The sequence below is a fragment of the Larimichthys crocea genome, chromosome XIV, assembly GCF_000972845.2.
Source record: "Larimichthys crocea isolate SSNF chromosome XIV, L_crocea_2.0, whole genome shotgun sequence".
Lineage (NCBI taxonomy): Eukaryota > Metazoa > Chordata > Actinopteri > Sciaenidae > Larimichthys > Larimichthys crocea.
This window is the reverse complement of record NC_040024.1, coordinates 6,806,953-6,826,918: the sequence shown is the minus strand read 5'-3', so window position 1 is coordinate 6,826,918 and position 19,966 is coordinate 6,806,953. Positions and strand designations below refer to the sequence as shown.

General features: G+C 46.1%; 3 protein-coding genes across 5 annotated transcripts in view; 2 read left to right on the top strand and 1 right to left on the bottom strand.

The window, feature by feature from the left end:
* The window catches only part of LOC104938112 (F-box/WD repeat-containing protein 7), a 32,632-nt gene extending 20,215 nt beyond the window's left edge, over positions 1 to 12,417 (top strand). For both annotated transcript variants that reach the window (XM_027287562.1, XM_027287563.1), the window contains 12 exons: positions 49 to 131; positions 507 to 642; positions 954 to 1,088; positions 1,175 to 1,298; positions 3,379 to 3,515; positions 3,607 to 3,720; positions 8,040 to 8,221; positions 8,464 to 8,689; positions 8,899 to 8,965; positions 9,076 to 9,219; positions 10,181 to 10,330; positions 10,424 to 12,417. In XM_027287562.1, the coding sequence (XP_027143363.1) occupies positions 49 to 131; positions 507 to 642; positions 954 to 1,088; positions 1,175 to 1,298; positions 3,379 to 3,515; positions 3,607 to 3,720; positions 8,040 to 8,221; positions 8,464 to 8,689; positions 8,899 to 8,965; positions 9,076 to 9,219; positions 10,181 to 10,330; positions 10,424 to 10,557 (1,632 nt within the window). In that variant the 3' untranslated portion in view covers positions 10,558 to 12,417. The remainder of the gene's footprint in view (positions 1 to 48; positions 132 to 506; positions 643 to 953; positions 1,089 to 1,174; positions 1,299 to 3,378; positions 3,516 to 3,606; positions 3,721 to 8,039; positions 8,222 to 8,463; positions 8,690 to 8,898; positions 8,966 to 9,075; positions 9,220 to 10,180; positions 10,331 to 10,423) is intronic.
* The window catches only part of LOC104935135 (V-set domain-containing T-cell activation inhibitor 1), a 592,626-nt gene that overhangs the window by 305,870 nt on the left and 266,790 nt on the right, over positions 1 to 19,966 (bottom strand). The gene's annotated exons all lie outside the window — the stretch shown is intronic.
* LOC109139693 (butyrophilin subfamily 1 member A1) overlaps positions 13,338 to 19,966 on the top strand; it is a 13,070-nt gene continuing 6,441 nt past the window's right edge. The window contains exons 1-5 of one of the 2 annotated variants that reach the window (XM_027287644.1): positions 13,339 to 13,579; positions 14,220 to 14,323; positions 14,490 to 14,831; positions 15,173 to 15,445; positions 15,566 to 15,647. In XM_027287644.1, the coding sequence (XP_027143445.1) occupies positions 14,257 to 14,323; positions 14,490 to 14,831; positions 15,173 to 15,445; positions 15,566 to 15,645 (762 nt within the window). In that variant the 5' untranslated portion in view covers positions 13,339 to 13,579; positions 14,220 to 14,256 and the 3' untranslated portion in view covers positions 15,646 to 15,647. Of the gene's footprint in view, positions 13,580 to 14,219; positions 14,324 to 14,489; positions 14,832 to 15,172; positions 15,446 to 15,565; positions 15,648 to 19,966 lie in introns of those variants that run through there. The other variant, XM_027287643.1, reaches the window with a different exon arrangement.

Here is a 19,966-nt window from a genome sequence, read left to right as displayed (position 1 = left end):
TGATTGTCTTCGACGTAAACATTGACTGTTTCTTTCTTTAACCACCAGATGAAGAGGAAGTTGGATCACGGTCCGGACGGTCGGCCGTTCCCTTCAGGGAAGAAGCACTGCAAAGGCAACGGATACCTCAGGTAGAACACCTTTACCTGTAACAACGTTTGACTACATTTTTAAAGTAGCTCAGCGAAACACTGGAAGCAACGGTTGCTCTTGTTGTAGTCTTTGCTTCACAATTCTGTTAGCATTCTGTTAGCATGTTGTTAGCATTCTGTTAGCATGCTATTAGCATCCTGTTAGCATGTTGTTAGCATGTTGTTAGCATTCTGTTAGCATGCTATTAGCATTCTGTTAGCATCTTGTTAGCATGCTATTAGCATCCTGTTAGCATGTTGTTAGCATCCTGTTCTGTTATCCGTTTTTAGCGTTTTGTAAAAAGTTTGTTTGTTTTCCGGCAGCGCATTAGCTTCTAAATGCTAACTGTTACAGTCTCTCTCTCTCTGTTTCAGTCCCTCGGCTCTCGTCCAGGCCACGCCCACCACATTCGGCGACCTGCGGCTGGCCAATGGGCATTCGGCTCAGCGGCGGCGCGTCACATCGGGCCCACCCCCTTCTGGCCTGCAGGACTGGCTTCATACCTTCCAGGTTAGCAACGCAACGCAACCATGTTGCTTCACTAAAGCCTGAAAGCTAACACACTTCATGAGCTAACACACACACACACTCTCTTTAGTGTGTGTGTGTGTGTGTGTGTGTGTGTGTGTGTGTGAATATCTTCCGCTTCCTGCACGTAAACACAGCGTTAGCCTCCGAGCTCTTCTTATGTAACCCATAAAAACACATTTAAATTAAAAACATCTCTCTGTAGCCGGAGGACGAAGTTAAAAAGATTTCAGGACCACACACACACACACACACACACTCAGATGTTAAACACACTCTTCTTCCTCTTGTAGGCGTGGAGTGGTCCTGAGCGGCTATTGGCTCTGGACGAGCTGATCGACAGGTGCGAGACGAGCCAGGTGAAGCACATGATGCAGGTCATCGAGCCTCAGTTCCAGAGAGACTTCATATCGCTGCTGCCCAAAGAGGTGACGCACGGTCAGACGGTTCAGATGTGACGTTGTGTACGCGATGGAGCAGTGTGTTAAGTGTGTGTGTGTGTGTGTGTTTGCAGTTAGCGCTGTACGTGTTGACCTTCCTGGCTCCCAAAGATCTGCTGCAGGCCGCTCAGACCTGCCGGTACTGGAGGATCCTCGCTGAAGACAACCTGCTGTGGAGGGAGAAGTGCCGCGAGGAAGGTAAACACGGCGTCCACGAGGCGACGACGGAACCCGTGTGTGTTCAGTCGCTCGTCTTCTTTCATCTGTAGATGATCCATGTTTTGAACATGTTTATTTCTGCTGTGAAGTTGGAACATTTGAACATGGGGACTTATGGAGACTGACTCACTTCTGGAGCCAGCCTCAAGTGGACGATAGAGGAACTGCTTTGTATTCTTGACTTTTCTCTGGGTTTGAAACTCACACGACTTTGTATTCTTGACTTTTCTCTGGGTTTGAAACTCACACGAAACGTATCGCCCGGTTTCTCCTTATCCTGGTTTGGTTTATCTGAGATTGTTTGCGAGGATAGAGCTGAGCGTCGTCTGCATAGAAGCCGTGCGAGCGGAGACGGTGGCGTGTGAATAAGGAAGAGAAGGGGCTCCGGCAGCGAGCCAAGGGGAACTCCTGTGGTTAGATTATAAGATGATCCAAGTCAGGATGTGTTACACGAGCTCCCTGGGGACTATTTTCATCCACGTCTGGAGCTGGAGTGAGGCTTTATATATACACACACACAGAGAATCAGGCTTTTAGTGCATCTTTATAATATATATGCTGTGTAGGTGTCCGTCCTGTGCTGGCTGTGACGCTCCGTCGTGTGCTGTTTGCCTCTGCAGGTGTTTTTCCACTGTTTCCACAGGCCGGCTATGAAAAGCAGAATACAAACAGAGGACGGAGCTGACTGTGTAACATGCAAAGCTACACACAGTCAGTCAGTCACTCCTTCTTCATTCAGCGCAATGCAGTGGCTGTATATGTGTGTGTGTGTGTGTGTGTGTGTGTGTCTCTGGGCGTTCTGCCAGTCAGCCGAGATTCACTGCCAGCACTCAGCAGCCATACCAATGAGCCCTGCCTCGTGTTAGCGCCGCGCCACAGCCATACTAATGAAGCCGGCTTCATCGACGAGGCGAGTTAGTGTTTGCGCCGCTCCCTCCGTCGTACCAGCGGGAGCATTAACGAGCACTCGGAGAGAATATTAATGCGGCTCACCTGCGTTAGCAGACTGCCAGCTACATACTGATGGAAAACTAGCGCTGACGTTAGCTCGCAGTCCGTGTTTTAGCTTTTAAAGTGACAGCGACTTTGTTGTTGTTAGCTCAGGCTGAAACTTCTGTGGCTAATGTTAGCTTATATCACATTAATCAAACTGTGGAGTTCTTGCTAAGCTAATTAGCTAATGTGACTGTAAACTACAGACACTGTTAGCCTGACTAAACTTGCTAATGGCTAATGTTAGCTTATATTCCAGTAAACTGTGGAGTTCTTGCTAAGCTAAGTAGTTAATGTCAGTGTAAGCTACAGACGCTGTTAGCCTAACTAAACTAGCTAATGGCTAATATTAGCTTACATCACATTAATCAAGCTGTTGAGTTCTTGCTAAACTAATTAGCTAATGTTACTGCAAACTACAGACACTGTTAGCCTAACTAAACTTGCTAATGTTAGCTTATATTACAGTAACTTAACTGTGGAGTTCTTGCTAAGCTAAGTAGCTAATGTGACTGTAAACTAGAGACGCTGTTAGTCTAACTGAGCTAGCTAATGGCTAATGTTAGCTTATGTTACTGTAGGAGCCATATATTCTGTTGTATTTATTTTGTATTTTGTCCCTCCTGAACATTAGGAGGTGGTGTGGTATAGCATATGCTTTTTAGTACAGATCATCAGCCACAGGTGCATCTGATTTTGTAGGCAAAAAGTTTTTGACCGTGTACTTGGAGGATGTACGTGGTTTTGTTTAAAAGGACACTTTTTGTTTGTAAAGGTCGTGGAAAATGGATTTTTAGTTAAAGTCAGCAAAGTTTCGGCATCAGTTTCTCCGGTTCACACGTCTAACTATCAACAAAATTAGCACCAGTAGCGGCTGAAAATGGGACTTAGCCACTACAGTTACATTAATCAAGCTGTGGAGTTCTTGCTAAGCTAATTAGCTCATGTTACTGTAAACTACAGACGCTGTTAGCCTGACTAAACTTGCTAATGGCTAATTTTCTCATCTTATGTCAGCAGCTAACATTAGCAGCTAACGTTATGTATCTCTGTCATCCTTCTCCAGGTGTGTCGGAGTACGCGTCATCTCGCCGCAGGAAGTGCGCGCGACCCGGTGCGGCGGTCAGTCCGTGGAAATCGGCCTACATCCGACAGCACCGTATAGAAAACAACTGGAGGAAGGGAGACACGCGGGAGCCGATGGTACACAGCACAGCCGCAGCCACAGGCGTGTGTTTGACATGTAAAGGTGTGTGTAGCGTGTTTTAATCCACCTGTCTGTCTCTCTGCGTAGGTGTTGAAAGGTCACGACGATCACGTGATCACGTGTCTGCAGTTCAGCGGCGACCTGATTGTCAGCGGCTCCGACGACAACACGCTCAAAGTGTGGTCGGCAATCACCGGCAAGGTAGAGACAGACTGATTACTGTGTGTGTGTACTGTGTACTAATACTTCACTGTAGCTACGTAGTATTTTGTCAAGCAGTGCTTTTATTTTGGAGGGTTGCAGTACTGAATTTGATATCTGTGACATTCATAGGAGCACTAGCACCAAACGTTCGACGGCTAAAACATAAATATTAAACACACATGCTACTCACATTTGTATACTGCGACATTCACCGCTTCATTGGCCGCCGTTTTCACAATGCTAGTCCGCTACGTAGCTCGAATGTCGACCATTGTTGGCGAGAAGCGTCCAACGAATTGGAGTATATAGCATTGGGCTAAATGCTAACGTGCGCACAATGACCAGGTTTGTTTGAGCTGTCTTTGTTTAGCATGTTAGCATGCTAATATTTGCTAACGTTAGCTTACCTGCGTTAGCAGACTGCCAGTTACATACTGATGGAAAACTAGCGCTGGCGTTAGCTCGCAGTCCGTGTTCTAGCTTTTAAATTGATAGTGACTTTGTCGTTGGGCTTACATAACGCTGATGAACTGAATTCATGTTAGCTACCGTGGCTAATATTAGCTTACATCACATTAATTAAACTGTTGAGTTCTTGCTAGGCTTATTAGCTAACGCTACTGTAAACTATAGACGCTGTTAGCCTAACTAAACTGGCTAACGGCTAATTTTAGCTTATACCACATTAGTGCTTTGAGTAATGCAGCCGCTAGCTTTAACGTACACCAAGTTTACCAACCAAACAAAGATTCAGTAGCTAACGTTGCCGCACAGTGTCTTATACTTCTAATATTTGCTAACGTTAGCATGTTAATATTTGATGACATTAGCATGCTAATATTTGCTAATGTTAGCGTGCTAATGCTTGCTAATGTTAGCATGCTAATGTTTGATGACATTAGCATGCTAATATTTGCAAACGTTAGCTTCAGTACAGCTGAGGTTGATGGGTGTGTCGGACAAAGTTGTAGTCATGGTAACACATCCTGTGGTTGTCGAGACCGACCAACGTTTTCAGCTCTCAGAGTCGATGATGGAGCCCAGCTCTTCTTCTTCTTCATCTTCTTCTGTCTCTACACGACGAGCATCGAAACGAGCTCGTTTAATTTTAAAACGTCCCTGATACCTGCTGCTCACTCTGCCATCGTTTAATCCAGAATGCGATCAGCAGATTTAATAACGGCAATAATTATCAGCCTGACTGGTGTGTGTGTCTGTGTGTGTGTGTGTGTGTGTTGTGAAGGTCGCCCGGCTTCATGAATTAGAATATAATAAAACAGAGCTGAGGCTTTTATGTAGGTCATGCTGACCTGCGAGGACGCCGTGAAGCTGAACGCAGACTGCAGCAGAGTCAGACCGGTCCTGTTAGTCCGGGTGTGTCTGTTATTTAAACAGCGCCGCAGCCCGAGGCTCCGTTTGGACGCACAGACCTGCGTGTGTGTGTGTGTGTGTTAAAGGCTCGTCCTTGTGTCACATCTCACGCTGTGTATGGACCATGATGCATTGCACAGTTACACTGTGGTAAATACGTTCAGCTGTACTCGAGTATTTGCCAACAGCCAATCATCAACCAGGTCACCCACAGCAGCCTTCCTTCTTTTATCTTTTATTCCTTCTTTCCTCCACCCTTACTTCCTTTCTTCTTCCATCCATCCTTCCGTCCTTCTTCCTTCCTTCACCCTTCTTTCCCAGTATCACTGCCTAGTCCAGCAGCAGTCAGCCCAGCTCGGCGTCTGTCTTTCAGCCTTTTATTTCACCAAGCTCTCACCAACCACTAAAAGTCAGTCCCACATTTACTCTTGTCCGGCGGCTTCTTGCTCGCTCACTCTCTCCTTTTCTCTTCTTAGCTTCCTCCGTCAGCGTCCTCTTCACTCTCTTCTCCTCTGCCATCATGTCCATAGAGGCTGCTGAGCCTGGTTACCTCCTCTTCTTCTTCCTGGTAGTCCACGCCTGTTGGTACAAACACAGAGCTCACCGCCAAGCTGACGAACTGAGCTAACGGCAGCTACAGCTGTCAGCCTTTTCCTTATGTGGTCATCAGGTGTGGACGATGGTCGTCAGGCGTGGACGATGGTCGTCAGGCGTGGACGATGGTCGTCAGGCGTGGACGATGGTCGTCAGGTGTGGATTGTGGTCGTCAGGTGTGGACGATGGTCGTTAGGCGTGGACGATGGTCGCCAGGTGTGGACGATGGTCGTCAGGTGTGGACGATGGTCGTCAGGCGTGGACGATGGTCGTCGGGTGTGGATTGTGGTCGTCAGGTGTTGACGATGGTCGTTAGGTGTGGACGATGGTCGTCTTCATAGATCTACGAGTCCACACATTGAACCTGGACCTGGACACTTTCACAGACTCGTTTCATCGTGCTGGTTTTGTTGTTGACGATGCTCTGAAGACGTTTTTCTGTGCAGACCTGGTTTGGTACCCGTCGCTCTGAGCTCACTGCCAAGCCGATGAACTGAGCTAACGGCAGCTACAGCTGTCAGCAGTTTACTTCACTGTCCATCATAAACTCTGTAAATCACAGAGAGTTGAGGCGGAGCAGCCGGAGGACATCAGAGGGAAAACCAGAAAACATTTCCTCCATAAAATATGATCCAGTTTCACCAGAATCAGTGAAATAGTTGCTGCTGTGTGACTTAGTGCCGTAAAGCGTTACGTACTTCTCCCGACCCGGAGCCCAAAGTTACATAGTGTGAGAACAGACGTACGAATGACAGAGACACCGTTCACCTGATCGCAGGTCAGTGTGGATCAACAGGAGGTAAGACAGACGTCAGGTTAAGGTTTTGAATGCAGCGTTTGTGCTTTCACTGCACACACACCGACTCAGCGTCTGTATCTGGTTTCGGTAGAACATTCTTTAAACAGACACACCTGCTCTCCGTCTAGACCTGCCCTTTAGTGTATGTATGTGTGTGTGTGTGTGTGTGTGTGTGTGTGTGTGTCCACAGAAAGAAAAACACACACACACCCTCATCTCTCGCCCGGAGGGATGACGAGGCGTTTGTTTCGACTGTGCACGATTTGGATTTGAATTCTCTTTATTAGCCGGACGCGATGACAGTTTGTCCGTCCGTCATCGACTGCTGATGAATCGCAGCGAAGCTGCAGTGTCTCGGGCCCCGCCTCTCCCGGCAACAGTTGCCGAGGCAAAGTTTCCCTCTGTTGCCGCGGCAACCACCACTACAACACACATTCAAGGTGAAGCTGCTTTCTCTCTCTCTCTTCAAGGGGAGCTGTGAAAGTGGAACAAATATTGACACACACTTTCATTCAGAGCACACACACACACACACACACAGGCTACGCTATAGAAAACATTATTTTCCCATTAAAACTGTGAACGACGTTTAATCTTAATTAACAGCAGATTGATTCTATGATTTAATCAGCAGCTGGATTATCATTTATTTGATTTAATGTGATTTGTGTAATTAAGTTCAATTTATGTGAAATCACTGTTTAATATATTGAAACCTCATTAGTGCACAGTAATGAACAAACTCAATTAAACAACTCAAAAATAGTGTTTGGGGTGAGGGGTATTCAGATGGTCGTTAAGAGTGGACGATGGTTGTTAGGTGTGGACGATGGTCATTAGGTGTGGACGATGGTCATTAGGCGTGGACGATGGTCGTTAGGTGTGGACGATGGTCGTTAGGTGTAGACGATGGTCGTTAGGCGTGGACGATGGTCGTTAGGCGTGGACGATGGTCGTTAGGTGTGGACGATGGTCGTTAGCCGTGGACGATAGTCGTCAGGTGTGGATTGTGGTCATTAGGCGATGGTCATTAGGCGTGGACGATGGTTGTTAGGCGTGGACGATGGTCGTCAGGTGTGGACGATAGTCGTTAGGCGTAGACGATGGTCGTCTTCATAGATCTATGAGTCCACACATTGGACCTGGACCCTTTCACAGACTCGTTTCATCGTGCTGGTTTTGTTGTCGACGATGCTCTGAAGACGTTTTTCTGTGCAGACCTGGTTTGGTTACATGTGACACAGTGATGGAGGAGTCATGCGTTCACTGTGTTCAGAGGCACTGCTGTGATTTATTGTGGCTCCCCTGTGAAGCTGGAGGCTTCAGCCGAGGGTGGAGGAGGAAAACAGAATGATTAATGGAAGCAGCCGCAGCAGGAAGTGTGAATTAATCTAACACCGGAGCCTACGTTTCCCATGATGCAACTGAGACACACACGGTTAAACATGGCCGTGACATCACTGTGACATCATCAGGGTCGCAGACCTTCCTGTGTAGAAATGTTGCACTGGCCGTTCGTTCACACCTGTCTGTCCCCGTCTGTGTCTCTCAGTGTCTGCGCACGTTGACGGGTCACACCGGCGGCGTGTGGTGCAGTCAGATGGCGGTCGCCACGGTGATCAGCGGCTCCACCGACCGGACGCTGCGTGTGTGGGACGCCGAGAGCGGCGAGTGTGTCCACACGCTGTACGGACACACCTCCACTGTGCGCTGCATGCATCTCCACGGCAACCGGTAAGACACACACACACACACACACACTCTTAAGGAACACCTACATTTTGCTGCATTGGTCTCCATGACAACCAGAAAGGCTCACACACACACAGAGAGATTTATACACTGTAATGACACACATGCTCTCTGCCTGCTGCCCGTCTCCATGGTAACCAGCATACACACACACACAGACACACACAGACCTGGTCTGACCTGATTGGCTCTCGCAGCAGTGATGTCATACCTCTCCCCCTCAGGGTGGTGTCGGGCTCTCGGGACACGACGTTGCGTGTGTGGGACGTGTCGACGGGTCGCTGCGAGCACGTGCTGACGGGTCACGTGGCGGCGGTGCGCTGCGTCCAGTACGACGGGCGCCGCGTGGTGTCGGGCGGCTACGACTACATGGTGAAGGTGTGGGACCCCGAGACGGAGGTGTGTCTGCACACACTGCAGGGACACACCAACAGAGTGTACTCACTGCAGGTACGCGCACACACACACATGCACACGCACATACACACACACACACTCACATACACACACACACACTCACATACACGCACACACAAACACACACATGCACACACATGCACATACACACACTCACATACGCACACAGACACACACTCACATACGCACACAGACACACACACATGCACACACACATGTCTCATGTATGTCTCTCTCTGCAGTTTGACGGTGCGTTCGTGGTCAGCGGTTCGTTGGACACTTCGATCAGAGTCTGGGACGCAGAGACAGGTACGGATCACACAGCCCGTTAGCTCAGCGCTAACACACAATTGGATTTAACATTGATGCGCTAGCAGACATTAGCATGGTTACATTAAGGAGGCTTGCTTCCTGTGCAGGTGGGTGTGTCCACACGCTGACGGGCCACCAATCGCTGACGAGCGGCATGGAGCTCCGCGACAACATCCTCGTGTCCGGGAACGCCGACTCGACTGTGCGAGTGTGGGACGTCCGGACGGGACAGTGTCTTCACACACTGCAAGGTGAGAGAGAGGAGAGGGGGAGAAACGATGAGTCAGCAACTGAAACACACTGCAGTCCTCCACTGAGGAGAGAGGAGGGAGGAAGGGGAGCGAGGAGACGAGGGAGAAGGAAGTAGGACAGTGAACAAGTTGGATTATATGAAATAAAAACTACATTTGGACTACAAGGACGGCTGCATGGGGCCCCCTGGTGGTTAAAGAGAGGCATCGCAGTCCCTTCTAATAAAAAACAGCCCGTTGTAGTGTTAATAATTAATATAATTATAATAATAATGTGACAATATTGATGAGCGTACAGTGAAGTGTCAGCTGTGGCAGCTTCCTTCAGAGTTACGGAACATTTTAAATGTTTTGTTTCAGACTTCGTTTACAACTTAACGTTCATCAGCTGCATTTAAAAACGTCTCTACAACAGCTGGGAAACATTTAGCAGCTAAAGCACCAGATATTTCCCTCAGGAGGAGGTGGAGACCAAAAACAGAGCTAAAAAAAAAGGATTTAGATCGGATCAGGTGACACAGACACGGCCTTCATGTAGTGGCATCAACATATCAAACAAGGTCCGTGATGGGTCTCAAGTTAAGACATGAGATCAGTCAGAAGAGTTTTTGAACCGTTGATTTTCCCTCCACTGACGTGGCTCCAAATGGGAGATATCAGGAACAAAAGTCGAGATCAGGAGCGCAACTTTTCTACCAAACGATCAACAACAGTCGGGAATAAACTGGATTTTAACGTCCGTCAACGTAGCGAAATGTGGATTTTCTGAGGTGACACGTGATCACTTAATGCAACTTTCTTTAATCTCGTTATCGTCTGGTCTGGTTTGGGTTGTTCTGATCAGCATCACGGAGAAAAATACAGTAGAACTTTGATAATCGAGCCAGAATGTCGAATCTTCTCATGCAACCTGAGCAACTTAAAGGTCCAGTGTGTCACAGTGTGATGATGTTTCCTTCAGGTCCAAACAAACACCAGTCGGCAGTGACGTGCCTGCAGTTCTGCAGAGGTCTGGTTCTGTCCAGCTCCGACGACGGCACGGTCAAACTGTGGGACCTGAGGACCGGAGCCTGGCTGCGAGACGTGGTGGCGCTGCAGAGCCGCGGATCAGGTCAGGACCGCCGACGTGACGAGCACCGTACGTTCGCCTGTCACTCGCTTCTAGAGTCTGAGCCAATCAAGCGTCTTCTTCTTTTCTCCGCAGGCGGCGTCGTGTGGCGAATCAGAGCGTCCGACACTCGGCTGGTGTGCGCCGCCGGCAGCCGGAACGGGACGGAGGAGACCAAGCTGCTGGTGCTGGACTTCGACCTGGACGACAAGAAGAAAGAGACGGAGTGACGTCATTAAACGATGAAACCATGAAGACTTTATCATTTTTCAAACGTCGCAGCCGGATCCCGTTTCTCCAACAGTCAGACAGACTGTCTCGACGACACGTCCTGATTGGCTGGCAGACTAAACGGAGACACTGAGAGGACGGATGGACAAAATGACGGAGTCACAACAAACACTTCCATAAACATGGACGATGAAACAATCAAAGGTCGCGCGCATCATCACGGAATGACCTCCGGGCGCCGCGGCGACAAACGAATGTTTTCGACGCTTTAACGGACGAAAAACGCGGACGTGAATGTTTCCACGACGACGTGTGAATGTTTGACAGGAAGACGATGACGATGGTTGAATGTAACCGACGAGGAGGATCCAACCAACGGAGGTCGAGGACTTTTTACTGCTGCTGAACCAATGAGGAGGTCGCTCGTTTGAACGAACCAATCCAAATGAACCAAAATCTTGAAGGTCGGAGACGCACGGGCAATTTTTGTTTCAGAGGCAACGCAGACGGGCAACGTGTCTGAATCACTCAGTATTGTTTCCACACAGGGACTCATCACGTATCATATTTTTCTCCCCATAGTTGCCGGTAAAGTTGCCCGTCTCCGTTGCCTCTAAAACATCCCGCGGTGTGTTTCGGCCCTGCAGTACTGTAACATACGTCGTGTTTGGAGCTGAGGGCGGGACGAGCGAGCCGGGCGGAGCCTCCGACCTGCACGAGTCAGAACAAACTGTCGTTCTTCTAAAGGCCGAGGACGATTGTTGTTGTTACTCCAAGCTGCTCGACACTTGAATGAAACTCTACGAGTCGCTCGCAGACCTGATCATTTAGCTCGCGACGTGAATCCTCAGCGTTGCTGCCAAAAGTTGCAGGTTTATCGCAGAAAACGTGGCAATGGCCGATACGGCCTCGCCACCGCAGGAAACTGCACAGGTGCAAACGATAAAAATTAACGCCGGCTGGATTCCATTTAGCTGCCTCAGCTTCAGAGTCCCGGTTTACGGAGACGTGAAGTTCTTAACGATAATGAACAGTGATCAGATCTGTAGCTTCACTCAACACTAAACCTCTCCCAGTTTAATCACTACTCGTGTTTCTTTAAAAGCTGAATGTAAAATAACGTTTCTGTAGATCTGATTCACATATTTCACTTTTTTCTCTTGAAAACTCTAAACTGTACAAAAATGAACCAACTTTACTCTGAACGCTTCTTTTTAATGAATTATTTTCTGCCTGTTTTTATACTTTAACTTGCAGCAGATGAACTCGTGCCAAAAAAGTGCAGAGCAATGTAATAACAGGAAGCAAAGACGCGACGCAAGTGTCAAATTTAACAACTACTGAATCATTTTCTGTGATTTTTAAATTTCTGAACATTGCTGCTTTTAATTCTCAAATTTCTGCAAAGACAAATTAAAAATAACCACAAGAAAAAAGAAATTCGAATAATTTCGGCCTCTCTGAGCTTCCATCCTTTGATTCATCAGTTCCAGTTGATGAAATATTGAAAGAAAAGATAAATAATTTAAAACAACTCCCTTCACCAGATATTAATCCGATAAGCTGTCGTTGCCAGGCAACACCTCTCAGCCAATAAGCAGCCACTTGGAGTGATATTTCCCCCGGCAACAAGTGTGTGTGCGAGTGTGTGTGTGTGTGTGTGTGTGTGTGTGTGTAAAGTTGACGACCTCTCTGCAGGTTTGAGGCTCCGGAGAGGCGAGACGCCGTCCTGATGATGTCATCGTGTAAAATACTGTAAATACAAAGAAAATGTAAATATTCAAGTTTTTATAAGAAGAAAATATTGTTGAAAAACAGGATGGACGATGAAGACGATCAATAAAGATGAGTTTTATAAAGTGTGGAGTGGTCTGACTTCATTCACAGAGACGACTGGAGACGTTTAGGAAAAATTTCAAATACAGATTTCACATTTTTTTATGATTTGGAGCCGCGAAAGTTCACGTCATTTTTTTTTTATTAAAAAAAATTCTGTGAAACTGAAAAAACTGAAACGAAAAAAAATTCTCCAAAAAAAAAGTTAATTTGAAAGATTTTTATTTTATTTCAGTTAAATTGTTTGCAGTTTTATCGTAGAGTCGTTTTTTACAAAAAGTTTCGTCACAATTTTTTTTTAATGTTTTATTTTTCATAAAGTTTTTATTCTATATTAGTTAATTTATATAATTGATTTACTTAATTTTTATCATTTTTATATGAATATAATATTTTCTTTACAGAACATGCAGACATCACCCGATAAATGATCAGCAGTCACAGTTTTAATTGATAAATTCAAGATATTCAAAAATATTTTATTATAATTTGAATGAAGAAAAGTTTCTAATTGGACTTTTTTTTTCATTTTGGGACAAATTAAATGGAAAAAAGTTCAAGTGTTTAATTAAACTTGTAGTTAATGAGTTGTGTGTCAGCTTCATCGTCAACACAGAGAACAAAGTTTACACTCGTACATTTATTCATAATAATTAATTACATGTGTGAAGTCCTGGTGGAGGAGCCACCACGAAATGAAAAGTCCCTTAAGCTAACAAATAGAAAGTTATGTAACTCAAATATTACATATTCTATTTTTATTATTTTTTAATTATTCCATAATTTAATGAACACATATTTTATATGTTTATGACCTTTTTATAGGCTTCATTAACGGTCATTATCATCTTTACATTTAAATAATAATGAATAATAATAAACCACAGATCAGCTGTCAGGAAGCTCACAGGGAACCGCCTACAACAAGTAGGATGATCACAACAGACAAGTGTGTTTCATCAGCCTGAGGCGTGTTACATCAGTCAGTCAGTTCATACCTGTCCGGTCATATTGACATGTTTTTATTCTTCTGATCGTCAAGACGACACAAAGACTGGAGACTGGAGACACAAAGACTGGAGACAGCTCGGACTGTTTGGACACTTTACAGAACTTTATACTGGAAGAGACTTTTTCTGCGTCACACAGTTTAAAGAGCCCTGAGCAGAGTGTTGATGTCTACAGGTATGAAATGTTCAAATGTCTTTAAACAACAACGACATGATTTCTGTCGTGTATCAACTTTAACTATGGAGCAGGAAGTAATTTAAAGAAGTACAATAATACGTCATTAATACTATAATTATTATGTATTTATTATATTATAGTTATAATAGGTTGACGACCTGAAACATGGATTATGAATAAAGTTGGTTGATGAGTTCACAGAGTTCTTTTATGAACTCAGTGTTGTTTAAAACTTTGTGACTTTGTCTCAGTTCAGAGACATTTAGACTCGTGAGAGCACGTCTTTCTGTTTGTTGTTGCTCGTGACTCACGTGAACATGCTGCTTCAGAACAAGAACAGGAAATGTTACTTCCCCTACCAGACTGCAAATGAATTGCGCAAGCGCGAAGTGTTGGGAAGTTCGAGTCTTTTTATCGATTCTGATCACTGACTCTCAGACGAATCATGGAACTAATCTTTATATGTGTGTGTGTATATATAATACCATCTGAGAAGATTCTGATTCTGATCAAACCTACAAAGCAGCATACAACTTTACCTTTCAGTGTAAACGTCAGAACTGTGATTTGTTTAAGTATCTTCAATTCAATCTGAAGAAGTGTAAACTTTATTTTTTATTTTATTTTTCATTTGTAGAAAGATCTCCTGAAGGGAGATCTGACGAAGCAGCTCAATGGTGGACTTCAGTCAGTTCCTGGTTTGGTGTTACGTCTTCCGTCTCCTGTTACCGTCACATGGAGGTAAAATAACAAAACAAATAACAGCATTATGTTTGCTGGAGGTCAAAGGACAAACGTTTGAGGAACACTTTTACTCGTTACTGATATTAGAGATAGTCCGGACCTACAGACTGATCTAAAGGCAGTTTAAATCAACCAGTTAAACCACAGATCTGTTTCTCTCCAGGTGAACCTCAGGTGATTGGTCCATCGCAGCCAATAGTGGCAATACTTGGTGAGGACATTATTTTGCCATGTCACCTGGATCCTCCAAGGAATGCTTCTGGTATGGTTCTGGAGTGGGTGAGACCGGACCTGAGTCCCGGGTTTGTTTATGAGAGACGAAACAGTGAAGAACATGTAGCTGACAAACAGCCCTCCTACAGAGGAAGAACATCCGTGTCCATCAACAAACTGGAGCTCGGAGACGCTTCAATGAAACTCTCCAAGGTGACGCGTCCTGATGAGGGAACCTACAGATGCTTTTTTCCTCAACTGGGTCAATACGCTTTCATTGAGCTTGTTGTTGGTGAGTGGACACACATAATGTTTTTAGGACATGCACTTATTTCCTTGCTTGACATGAGTTCAGTCAGAACATTGATACTTCTAGCTTCTTAGCTTAAAGACTGCAATCAGCCTGGCTCAGTTCCAAAGTAACAATCTCCCACGTGGTTTCATGACTAACTTCTTGAAGACGTGAAACAGGACGGGAACGAAAGACACTGCAAAAGCCAGACAAGTTATTTTTGTTGTAAACAACAGAATTACATCATTTCAATCCCAAAGCATGAAACCAGGCTCAACATCATAACCTGCTACCAATAATCAAAATGTTTCAAATGTGAATCTACACTCTCTCATCTGTAGGAATCGTCTCCTCACCTGTTATCAGTTCAGTGAACGTTAGCAGCAGCCTGGTTCTACAGTGTGAGGCTAAAGGCTGGTATCCAGAGCCTGAGGTGTCCTGGCTGGACGCTGAGGGAAACCTCCTCTCTGCTGGACCTACAGAGACAGTCAGAGGTCCTGATGACCTCTATACTGTCAGCAGAAGATTGACTGTGGAGAAGAGCGACAACTTCACCTGTAGAGTCCAACAGAAGAACATCACCCAGACCAGAGAGACACACTTCTATGTTCCAGGTTATAAAGAGTTCAAAATAAATTCAACATATTGTTTCTGTTTTTTAACAGTTGAGGTCGAGTTTGATTAAAAAATGTCGTTCTGTTCTGTGTTGTTTCATTTCAGGCCATTTTTCCCAGTTCAGTCTTTGAGTCAGACTGACATCATCATCATCTCCATCACTCTTGTTTGTCTGCTGCTGGTCATTGTTCCCCAGTGAAATGTTTCCGTAAGTGTCGTCTTCCTTTCCCTTTTTCATGTGGAGTTGTGTCAGAGCTCTTCTTGGCTGTTGTGATATGTTGCAGCTAATTCCAAAGCATCAAGGTCCTAGGGACCAGACAAAGTGCAGCTCAATCACCCCTGGTGAATATAGAGGGTTAGGTTAGGGTTAGGGTTTGGATGGAGTGCTGGAAGCGCCCCCTCTGGGGACTCCCTCGTCCTCCTGGGGGACTTCAATGCTCACGTGGGCGGCGACAGTGAGACCTGGAGGGGCGTGATTGGGAGAACCCGGCGGTGTTCTGTTATTGGATTTCTGTGTTCGTCATGGACTGTCCATAACAAACACCTGTTCAAGCATAAGGGTGTCCATATGTGCACTTGGCACCAGGACACCCTCGGTCGTAGTTCGATGATGGACTTTGTGGTCGTATCGTCGGACTTGGTGAAGGAGGCGGAGCTGTCAACTAATCACCACCTGGTGGTGAGTTGGCTCCGATGGTGGGGGAGGATGGCGGTCGGACCTGGCAGGCCCAAACATTCTGTGGGCTGAGGTCCTGAGGTAGTCAAAAAGCTCCTCGGTGGCAGACCCCGGGGGTGGTGGAGGTCCGCCCGGAGTTCCTCAAGGCCCTGGATGTTGTGGGGCTGTCTTGGTTGACACGTTTCTGCAACATCGCGTGGACATGGGGCAGTGCCATTGGCAGACCGGGTGGTGGTTCCCCTTTTTAAAAGGGGGACCGGAGGGTGTGCTCCAACTATGGGGGATCACACTCCTCGCCTCCCTGGGAGGTCTTTTCGGGTCCTGGAGAGGAGGGTCCGCAAGATTGTGAACCTCGGATCTAGGAGGAGCAGTGTGGTTTTCGTCCTGGTTGTGGAAACTGTGGACCAGCTCTATACCCTTAGCCGCCTGGTCCTGGGGGTGCATGGGGTTTGCCCAACCATCTACATGTGCTTTGTGGACCTGGAGAAGGCGTTTGACCATGTGTCCCTCGGGGAGTCCTGTGGGGGTGCTCCGGGAGGTGGGGTTCCGGCCCGGCACCGGTCCCTGTACTCTCGGTGCCAGAGCTTGGTCCGCATTGCCGAAAGTAAGTCGAATTTCTAGGCGCAGCCAGGGCGTTGAGGGGCTGCGGTTCGGTGGCCTCAGGATTGGTCACTGCTTTTTGCGGACGATCTAGTCCTGTTGGCTTCATGGCGTGACCTTCAGCTCTCTCTGGAGCGTTCGCAGCCGAGTGCGAAGCGGCTGGGATAGAATCAGCACCTCCAAATCCGAGACCATGGTGCTCAGCTGGAAAAGGGTGGAGTGCAGCTCCGGGTCGGGGATGAGATCCTGCCTCAAGTGGCGGAGTTCAAGTATTTCGGGGTCTTGTTCACAAGTGAGGGAAGGATGGAACGGGAGATCGACCGGGCTGGTGCAGCTTCTGCATGATGCGGACTCTGCAACGGTCCTCGTGGTGGAAGAAGGAGCTGAGCCTAAAGGCAAACCTCTCGATTACCAGTCGATCTACGTTCCTACCCTCACCTATGGTCACAAGCTTTGGGTAGTGACCGAAAGATGGATCGCGATACAGTGGCCGAAATGAGCTTCCTTGCAGGGTGGCGGGCTCTCCCTTAGAGATGGTGAGAAGCTCGCCATCCGCGAGGAGCTCAGAGTAGAAACTGCGCTCCTCGCATCGAGAGGAACCAGCTGAGGTGGCTCGGGCATCTCGTGAGGATGCCTCCTGGACGTCTCCCTGGGGAGATGTTCCGGGCACTCCCTCCGGGAGGCGGCCCCGGGGAAGACCCAGGACCACCTGGGGGACTATGTCTCTCTGCCTGGGAACGCCTTGGGGTCCCCCTGGGAGCGCTGGACGAAGTGGTCGGGAGAGGGAAGTCTGGGCTTCCCTGCTGAAGCTGCTGCCCCCGCGATCCGACCACGATAAGCGGGAGAAGATGAGATGAGATGAGATGAGGGTTTAACACTCGAGTGTTGGATTTTGTAAAAACGACAGAACACAGTGAATTTAAACGTTTCTTCTTCTGTTGACACCCAGGGACCAGAGGAGACTGAGAACTTTAAGGATGTTACTGGTGCCCGAACCAGTGAGCAACTGGACCTGAAGGTGAAGTTGTACATATTGATCATCAATCTACAGAATCAGAGAAAAAGCATGTAGAGGTTCAGTTGATTCACCATGAGGTGTCCAAGTATTCTGTGGTTCTCTGTTTGCTTGTTTATTATCTTGTTTGCACTCAGGTGTTAGCTCTGCCATCAAAGTACTGCAATGCATTTTTCCTGGATGAATAACGTTACTTTAATATGCCTCCAGAGGACACGCCCCACAGTCCTGGAGCTGAGAATTCATTTTACTGATTTATAAACTTCATGTAGATGTTTTTAGATATTTTCCTCTCTGGTCAGCACACCCTAACTGAGTGTAAATAAGTGTTTTTAATCATTCAGAGTCGGCTTATATATATCATATATAATATCTATATATAATATATATATATATATTATATATATATATATATATGCAAATATTATTGTATATTTTTTAAATTAAAAAAAGTGTAAAAAATATGTCTATCTATCTGTCTATCTATCTATCTATCTATCTATCTATCATCTATCTTCTATCTATCTATTATATCTGTCAGATAGATAGATAGTAGTTAGATATAGGTAATTGTATATTTTTTGATTTTTCTAAAAAAGGTATAAAAACATATATGTGTCTTGTTCTTACCTGTGTCTGTACATGTTTGGTGTTTGCTAAGAGAGCAAAGTGTAACCAGAGTCAAATCTCGTGTGTGTTCACTTACCTGGGAATTAAAGTGACTCTGATTGACCTGTCTCCATGATGCAGACAGTTGAAGGAAACCAAGAATCATGTCGACCCATGAGAGCCACAAGACTTCTCTGGTCAGCAGTCCATCAACAGGAGAAACAACGAGGGAAGCATCAGAGGACAGTTCAAATACAGTTGACAGTTTGAACTAAAACCTTTGTAGGACCAAAAACAACCAGCAGGTGTCAGGAAAGAACAGCTGAGGAAATGAGTGTGACCTGTACTGACACTTTCCTGATTAGATGTTCTGTCAAACTTTCTCTGCCTAAGCTTCCATAGATCAAATACACTGTTATAATTTCACTCATGATACCTGATTGCTTATTATATCTCCTTAAGTCCTTTGTGCAATAATTCATCCTGTAGCATTGTTTTTATTTTGTTTTGCACTGTGTGAATACTGTGTACTTATCTGTGATCATACTAATACTTTATTCTTCAATACCATACTGTGCCATACTTCACCAGCTGACCTTACCTAAATGTGTTTTTAACTTCATTCCTGATGCAGGATATTAAAGTACAAGCCAAGTCAGTTTATTCTGAACAATGTGTTTGTTCATTTGTTCCTCATTATACTATTTATATACAGTCGTTGTGTGTCGTTTTTTAACAACTGCTGCTGAGTTCTGTGTAGCCCTTAGTTTAAAACCGTGTTTTACGTTGCCTTGGTGGGTTGAACGCAGACTGTGATTGGCTGGAAGGCCGTTCAATCAATCTTAACTCGACCAATAGTGTTTCACGTACGGTTTACTTTCGGTTTCAACTTAACTTCAACTTTAGTCTGGGGGGTTGGGACCTGGCGGCTCCTCGTTGGTATTCATAAGCAGGGCGACTGTACTAGCCAGTCAGTCCGGTCAGTCGGTTATATTAAAACTGTTTTTATTCTGCTGTTATCGTCAAAGACGACCAAAGACTGAAGACTGAGAGCAACAAAGACTGAGACAGCTCGACTGTTTTGGCACTTTTACAGACTTTATACTGGAAGAGACTTTTTTGCGTCAGGCTGTTAAAAAAGCAGTTCAGCACGCAGCGTCAGTTTAGTATGATCACCAACAACGACATGGATTTGTCAGTATCAACTTTAACTGTGGGCAGGAGTAACTTAAAGAACTCCACATAATTTACGTCATTCAATTACTATAATTATTATGATTTCTTATATTTAGTTTATAATAGGTTGACGACCTGAAACATGGATCATGACTACAAGTTGGTTGATGCGTCACAGAGTTCTTTCTTTGAACTCAGGTGAGAAACACAGTTGATGAAAACTTGGACTTTGTCTCAGTTCGAGGACCCATGTAGTACTAGGCCAGGGCGGACATGGACAAAAAATCGGCCCTGGCATTTCTGGACCAGAGCCGCCCACGAGGACCCCCCCCCCCCCCCCCGAGGCGAACTTTTGTTCGTGCGCCATAGCTGCGCCGTGCGCCCTAGCCTGAATGCCAAAGCGCCTTCTGTAATCTGAGAGTTCTTCTGCCTCGACTGCAGACT